General features: G+C 39.0%; 1 protein-coding gene across 1 annotated transcript in view; it reads right to left on the bottom strand.

Annotated features, from left to right (window-relative positions):
• The window catches only part of prkaa1 (protein kinase, AMP-activated, alpha 1 catalytic subunit), a 65,381-nt gene extending 58,328 nt beyond the window's left edge, over positions 1-7,053 (bottom strand). Inside the window, exon 1 of the mRNA XM_028802396.2 lies at positions 6,901-7,053. Within this exon, the coding sequence (XP_028658229.1) occupies positions 6,901-6,997 (97 nt within the window). The 5' untranslated portion in view covers positions 6,998-7,053. The remainder of the gene's footprint in view (positions 1-6,900) is intronic.
• Between the last annotated feature and the right edge of the window lie 913 nt (positions 7,054-7,966).

A 7,966-nucleotide genomic window follows, 5' to 3' on the forward strand; every position in this document is an offset into this window, starting at 1 on the left:
GATTGCATCAGCCTAAGGAAGGGATAAACTATGCTAACAAATGTCTAGCACTTGAGGACCTTAGCCTTGAAGTTTAAACTTGCAAAAGGGGCAATAATTTATTCTCTGCATTTCAGCGAGTGATATACTATAAATATTTCCAAAAGAACATGCAAGTAACACATTGCTGAAGTTTAATTATGAATTAACATTTGCTCAAATACTGTACATTCCACTTTATTCATTTAAAATAAGTTCCCTAAATTAACTTTTAATTTTATAATCTGCTAAAACCTGCATACTTAAGACAAAGGTTAGTGGGGCACAGTACCATCGGATGTTGTGCAAAATAAGCAATCAACTTCTCTCTGTAATTTAACTATTAAAATATACTATAACAACCCTTATATTTGTCTTCTTAAGCAATTTTATTTCAAATTTTCCAAACCTACATTTGCTCCTTGTACTTTTTCACCTCAATGACTTTCGATACTAAACCTGAGGTGTTGCCATTTCAATTTAAGCAGGTCATAGCAAATATAATGTCCTGAGCAGCAGGTGGATGTGAGACTCTTAACTTTTTTTTTTTAAATAGCTCTAGGGGGCTTTGCCCCCTGCTCGCTTCGCTCGCCAACCCCTGATTTGATGCCCATCAAGACAGACCAGGAAACAGCATCGCATCATTTGACTGATTTTTTTGTGATATGAAAGGTGTACTATTAGTTAGGTAAGTTTAAGTAAATGTTCGAGAACTATACACACATACAGGAAGATTCTGGTATGGCCCCATCACAATAATCATGCTAAAAACACTACTGAAATTAATTACTCCCTTAGGAACTAACAAGTGAATTTCAGTTATTCTGTTTTTATTGTGAAAAGAACTAATTAAACTAAACTAGTTTTACACACACCTGTTTTGCAAAGGTTTACAAATAATTCAAGAAAACACTACCGCTCACACAGCTTCTGCAGTGGACTTGTCAATGAACAAATAAAGTGCATTCAGAAAGACCCTTTCACTTTTTTCACAATTTGTTATGTTGCAGTCTTATTCTAAAATTGTTTAAATGAATCTATGCCCCTTATCAAGTAACTCTCAATAGCCCAGAATGACAAAGCAAAAATATGACATTAGAATTTTATGCAAATTTATTACAAATAAAAAGCTGAACTATCACATTGACACATGTATTTGGATCCTTTGCTAGGACATTTGGCTCAGGTGCATCCCATTCTACTGATCATTGTAGAGATGCTCCGAGTATCCTCCTGTGGTAAATTTCGTAGATTGGACATGATTAGGAAAGGCACACAAGGAAAAAGCCACAAGGTCAAAAGAACTGCCTGTAGCGGATTGTGCGGATACAGATATGTGGACTTTATAAAAACATTTATGCTACATTGAAGGTTCTCAAGACCACAGCAGGCTCCATTTGGAACAACAACAACTCTTCTAAGAGCTAGCTATCTTGACAAATGTAGCAATTAGGCGAGAAGGGCCTTGGTAAGAGAGGAAATCAAGAACCTGATGGTGGACATGGGAGAAACTTCCAGAAGAACAACCATCACTGGGCTTTACGGAACGGTGGCCAGAAGCCTATTTTTAGTAAAAGACATATGGAATTTACCTTGTAATCTGCACAAAAACACCTAAAGTACTCACAGACTGTACAATACCAGTCTCTAGTCTGATTACGCCAAGATTGGGTAATTTTGGCTCAATTTTATGTGTCATGTCTTGAGTAAACCAGGGCTCATCATTTGCACAATACCATTCCAATGGCAAACAATGAGGGTGGAAGCATCATGCTGTGGGGATGTCTATCAGAGACAAGGACTGCAAGACTAGTCAGGATTGGAGGAAAGCTTAATACAGCAAAGTACAGTGATAAATGAAAACCTACTCTAAGTGCCCTGGACCTGAGACTGGGCCAAAGGTTCACCTTTCAACAGGACAATGACCCTAAGCAAAAAATAAAACACAACGCAGGAGTGGCTTAGGGACAACTCTGTTAATGTCTTTGAGTAACCCACCATGCCCTGATTTTAACCCAATCCAGCATTCTCTGGAGAAACCTTAAAATAATTGTCCGTCAACAGGCTCCATCCAACCTCACAAGGCTTGGGAGGAGCTGAAGAAATGAATGACAAAAAATCCCCAAATTCAGGTGTGTGAAGCTTGTCACATCATACCCAAGAAGACTCCAGGTTGTGATTGCTGCCAACGCAGCCTCAAGTAAACGCTGGGTAAAGGGTCAGAATAACTGTTAATATGACATTTCAGTTTTTTATTTTTAAAATATACACACACACACACACACACACACAAACGTTTTTAAAATCCTGTTTTCACTAAATCGTTCTGAATTACTAAGTGGTGCTTGATGTGGGAAGAAATTAATTTAAACAATTTTAGCATAATGCTGCAAAAATGTGAGGAAAGTGAAGGGGTCTGAATACTTTCTGCAATTTCATCCACTAAATAAATATATTAAGAGCTATTCCTATGTCTTGAAGTTTGTCAGTTTAAGTTGGTTACATACAAGCAAGGCAGCATGTACTTGTGTTGACATGCAATTGCTATGGACTTTGATTCAAGCCTTATTAGTTATCAGTTTTACTAAACAAACAGCAAGCACCTTTAAACAGTATGTTTAAAGATTATAGCACATTGTTTTTGATAGGCATGCTTTCTCACTGCACATTAAAAAAGTAAAAGAATAAGACAACAAATGGTGGAGTTTTTTATGATGATGTTGGGTGTACAAATCCTAGGTGTTATTTTACAAAAAAAGGACACATCTGTCATGATTATGAAGTAGAATTATCAACAGAAATCTCACCTCTCCCCCACACTTGTCAATTCCATAATCTCCAAATTGGACATTAATCATCAAGGTAATGGTAAAACTGTGTTTTGTAACTAAAAACAAAAAAGACCCATACAGCAATATCTGTGCTTTTCTGCTTTTGTTCTGGTTATAATTACTTTGTGTACACACAGAATGCAAAATTCACCTCAGCATAAAATATAAATTACCCTTCAAGCATTTCTGTCAGTGGAGGTGGGGAGTCTTATATGTGCAGACTTCTCTAGTTAAAAGGAGGAATAGACACAAGTTGTAATGAGCCTTTAATTGGAAAATGAAAAGCATTTTCTTTCTTATTGAACTGCAGGCTTTCTTCTTTATTGCTAATATTTATACTGTAATGTACATTTCAGTGTACACAAAAATTCAAATATGAATGTGATAAATTTCCTTGGTAGTGTGCAAATGCTCCTAATTTCTTTCAAAGTTTTGCAAAATAAATATTTTACATTAAGATCTTTCTTCCCTATAACACTGAACCCAAAATGATCATAAACCCTGGACTTAAACATAAACAGCACGTTAACTTAATACTTCTTCAGCTCACTAACACTAGTGGCAAAAATTGTTACTCTTTTATACTAATAAATAAAAACTGCTCACAGTCTATTTCAGCCCTCACAAAAAAGAGCAAACAGTTTAATGTGTCAGCAAGAGACCAGGGATGAACCATGGATGGGATCCCAAGCCACTGCTGGGCACATTCACTCACAAATTCATGTTCAATCAGATCAGATCATAGATAGATAGATAGATAGATAGATAGATAGATAGATAGATAGATAGATAGATAGATAGATAGATAGATAGATAGATAGATAGATAGATCATGGCAGTTTAGACAAGACAGTTAAAACAATATGCATAGGTTTCTGATGTAAGAGGTACCTAAAGTACCTTAAGAAAACCCACAAACAGAAAGAACAGGCCAAGTCCCCCAAATAGACAAGAGTGGGAAGAAAAGGATGGTGACATAAGACCACCATACCAATACTGTGCCACCACAGACAGCAAAAGTCCTTTGTGATAAATTACATGACAAAACTGTGATACTTGTGTGGGTGTGTTTGTGTGTGTCCTGCGGTGGGTTGGCACCCTGCCCGGGATTGGTTCCTGCCTTGTGCCCTGTGTTGGCTGGGATTGGCTCCAGCAGACCCCCGTGACCCTGTGTTCGGATTCAGCGGGTTGGAAAATGGATGGATGTCTTTTCTATACCTGTTCAAGAAGGTAGGATAGATAAAAGCACTCATATTGCTCCATCCATTTTCAAACCAGCTTAACTGAATTCAGTGTCGCAGTAGGCCAAAGCCTATCACATTAGAATGAAACACAAGTCAAGAAACAACCCTAGATATGCACACTCACATGAATGCCGAGTTCCATTTAAAGTGGAAACTCAGAATTTCCGAGTTCCTAGTCAGAATTTTCAGCTGAAATACCCTTTTAAGTTGGATTTCAGATCGTGATGTTAATCCAAAATGGCAACATACACCATGAACTTTAATGAAAGCTGCAGCATTATACTGTTTATTAGCACTTCTGTCTGTTTGTGTCTCATTACATCAGTCATACATACAGTACTGTCCAACCTCTACCTGTGGACGTTGCTACGGTGTTTGGATATGCAAAATACTGCCTAATCGTTTTTTTTTTATTAACTGCTATTTATTCAGATGCAGCAAGCACAACAAAGGATTTCCTGGACATATCCATATTGGTTTTCCAAATGTTTTATTGGAACTCGGTCAACTCTGGTGTATCAGCTTTCCGAATGTTTTATTGAAACATGGTCAACTCGGGTGTAACATCATTCCCAGCTCCAACATCCAAATTCCAAGGTAAACGATACACAGTTTTACTCACTGATACAGGTCCAATTTAAAACCATCGATTTAATCTCTCTGGATTGTAGGGGGAGTCTTTCACCTCAAACTCCAGACACAACTGACCAGGACACAGACTACAGTCCAAGATATTCCACACCTCCAACTGATGTTATTATATGCACACAAAACCAGTAATATACATTATTCCTTCCATTTTTACTTTTCCTCTTCTCTAGGTCAGCACTGTCCTCTTCCCCCAGCTCTAACTTACCTGACTAGGAAAACTTGCTAGTAAATCAGCACTACAGTCAGCATTTAGGAAGCACTTCTGAATCAGGTGCAACCTACATATGACTGGGTTTGCCTCCTCCCAGCAGCTCATCCAGCAGCACCCAAAGACCCAAAAAGAGCTGCCCACCGGCCCAACAACTCCCATGCGGCCCTATGGGTACCCAAATGGGAGCTCCACCAGAGGGATACTGCAACTCATTATGGGTGAAAACATTGTTCTGGGAGGAAGTTTCTCGCTGTTCATCCATTATAGTGGCCACCAGGCTGGCTGAGGGTACTCCAAGCATTCCAGCCAAGATGCCCATTCACCCAAAATGTACTTCAAGACAATACACAAAATTAGCGGAAAAACATAGTACCCAGAGAAAAAAAAAATTACAAAGGGGAAAAAAATGCTCATTTTAAATAGTGACCAGGGCAAAATTCAAATCTAGGGCAATCTAGCAACAGTGCTAAATATCTTAGAAAAGGCAATTGGTTACCCATTGAGCTCTCTATCTCTATACATGAGAAACAGGAATAAGACATCCTATTATGTTGGTTACAAATAAGACCTGGCCTCTGGACGAAATTATTTGTAACAAATAAGTCTAGAAACCTCTGTACTGTAGGCAGCAAATTTGGTGTATTGCTCATGCCTAATTCTATTATAATCATAAAACGTATTACTATAATATTCATTTTGGTTAACATTATTTAACATTTAGCACAGATCCTAAAGTCCATGGACTACTTCCCTTCAGTCCTCACATCCATCAGTAACCAGATACCATCAATGGTGTCCAATTACTTCTCAGAAATAATAAAACTTGTTATGTGGTTTCTGTCAGCCCTCCCCAAAGGCAGTTTGCTATTTACTAACAGCCACTGTGTTCAGTTCTAATATTCACTAGCCAGCTTAGTATTGACAGATACAGTAGGTAGCACTTTATTTGTCCCCATGTGGAAAGAGTACACGTTATTCCTCTGCTCTGACCACGTGTACACTGACACATTACTAATTACAATTTGCCATTAGTTTAACTTTTCAATCGTCATTACGACTGTTAGTTTCACAAGATATTCTGCCCCATTCCCCAATAATGACTGATGTCAGCCGTACTTCCTGCTTCTGGTTAGCTTTAAGCCTTTAATGGGTTATAAATGACGGTGGGTAATCAAGCGGCCAGCACATTTTAACACTCCTATCCATGTAAGCTATTAAAAATGTACGCTTTTGCTGTTTTCCAAAAATGGCTCGATCGACCAGTCATCCTAAGGTAAAAGGTAGCCATATCAGCTGAGGTTAGCATTTCCTTCCTCAATCACTAGATATTATCCGTCTATGAAACTGGAAATACAACTTGCATTACCTCGTGCTTCCAAAGACCTCAAGGCGTTAAAAAAGCGTACACGTTCGGAAAAGAGCTAAAACGTTCCCAATCATATCAAGTGTTATACTTATTCACCCGGGTGACATCTCGGTGGCTAATGCTTTTGAAGCCAGCCCGAAGTCTCAGATCGCTCCTGCCTAGCGGAGCCGCTTTTTCCGCTACCTCGCAGAGGGAGACACAATGGATTCCTAAAGTCAGAAGCGGTGGTCACTTCAGAACACTCAACATTACTGGTATTCCTAATATTTCGCCTTCAGGTGATAAAATCTTCAGATTGCAACTATCTAGACTGCTCTGTCACTAAAAACGCAGCATGCAGCAAGAGGGTCTGGTACTAGAAATTAGTTATCCCAGCAAGCACAACTAAACACTTTATGTATACAATGCGCATAGTGCAAGCATACTCCTTCACAACTAGCTAGTGGAATACAAGAAATGCTATACCCGGGAAGTGGTCCATCAAGCCCCTGAGCTACCACAATGACAGATGGGGTCAACACGCACGCCTGGGTTGCGCTAACCCACTGATTGAGGCCAGAATCCTCATGCGATTATTACCTTTCACTTTCCCGAAAGTGCCAACTCCAAGCGTGTCTCCTAGAATGTAGTGTCCAATTTTCACCCTGCCTTCATGTTTCTGTTTATCCGTCGCCATCTTCCCGCAACAGCCCTACCCGCAGCGGCGGCTGCTACGGAATAACGGAAATGACGCTATATAAACAGGAAGCTGAAAAACACCGGCAGAGTCTATAGGCATGTGCCGAGCTATCACTAGACATACACAGTACACACACCTTGGAAACCTTGGGCCGGTGGGCGTGGCATTGTAGGAATCACTTTGTCACTCAATCTTGTTCACCAATCGACAGTCGCGCTATTCTCGCGAATGGCTAGGAGGGCCTTATAGAAGGGGAAAAGTGTGAAACTGAGAAGAGATTGCCGCCTTCTGTGTCCTGCATCAGTCATCGGTAGGAAAGACGTGGAATGTAAATATAATGTCGTGACAGTTGTCTGTAGATTTCAGACTTAATTCCTGCCTATTTTTGAACTCGTTTCTTCTTTTTTAAGTTTGGCGCTATATGCAAGTGTGTTGTCTTACGAACATATTTGCAGAGTTATGTGTTAGTCGTGTTTATTCAAGTCTTAGATATTTGTAACAAAATATCTTACATTATGTGTTTCAGCACTCTTTAACGTCTGCAGGATGCAATGAATAGAAGACGCCAGATAGTACAGTAATGCATTTGCATCTTTTGAACTGTTACGTTCTAAATTAATCTTCCAGCGGCATACTTTTTCTTTTATATACAAATTAGTAGCATCGTTAAAAGCAACCTTGAATCTCCGAGGTGATACTGGCAAGTGTAAATGAAGGTTCAGACAGCTCCAGAGTCTAAAAAAATAAGAAACTATCCCTTAAGAATCAAAGTGAATGTTGAAAACTGAATCAATATGTGCCTAATTCACCTATACAGTACCTACAAAAAGTATTCACCCAACAAATTTCACGTTATTATTAGAACATTAGAAAAGTTGTGATGACCATTGAATGTGTCCATCCTAGTAGTCTAGATTTTCCAAAATAACATAAAGTCGAGGTTTGATGGGCCCTAAAGTCTTATTA

This window comes from Erpetoichthys calabaricus, chromosome 5, assembly GCF_900747795.2.
Source record: "Erpetoichthys calabaricus chromosome 5, fErpCal1.3, whole genome shotgun sequence".
NCBI lineage: Eukaryota > Metazoa > Chordata > Cladistia > Polypteriformes > Polypteridae > Erpetoichthys > Erpetoichthys calabaricus.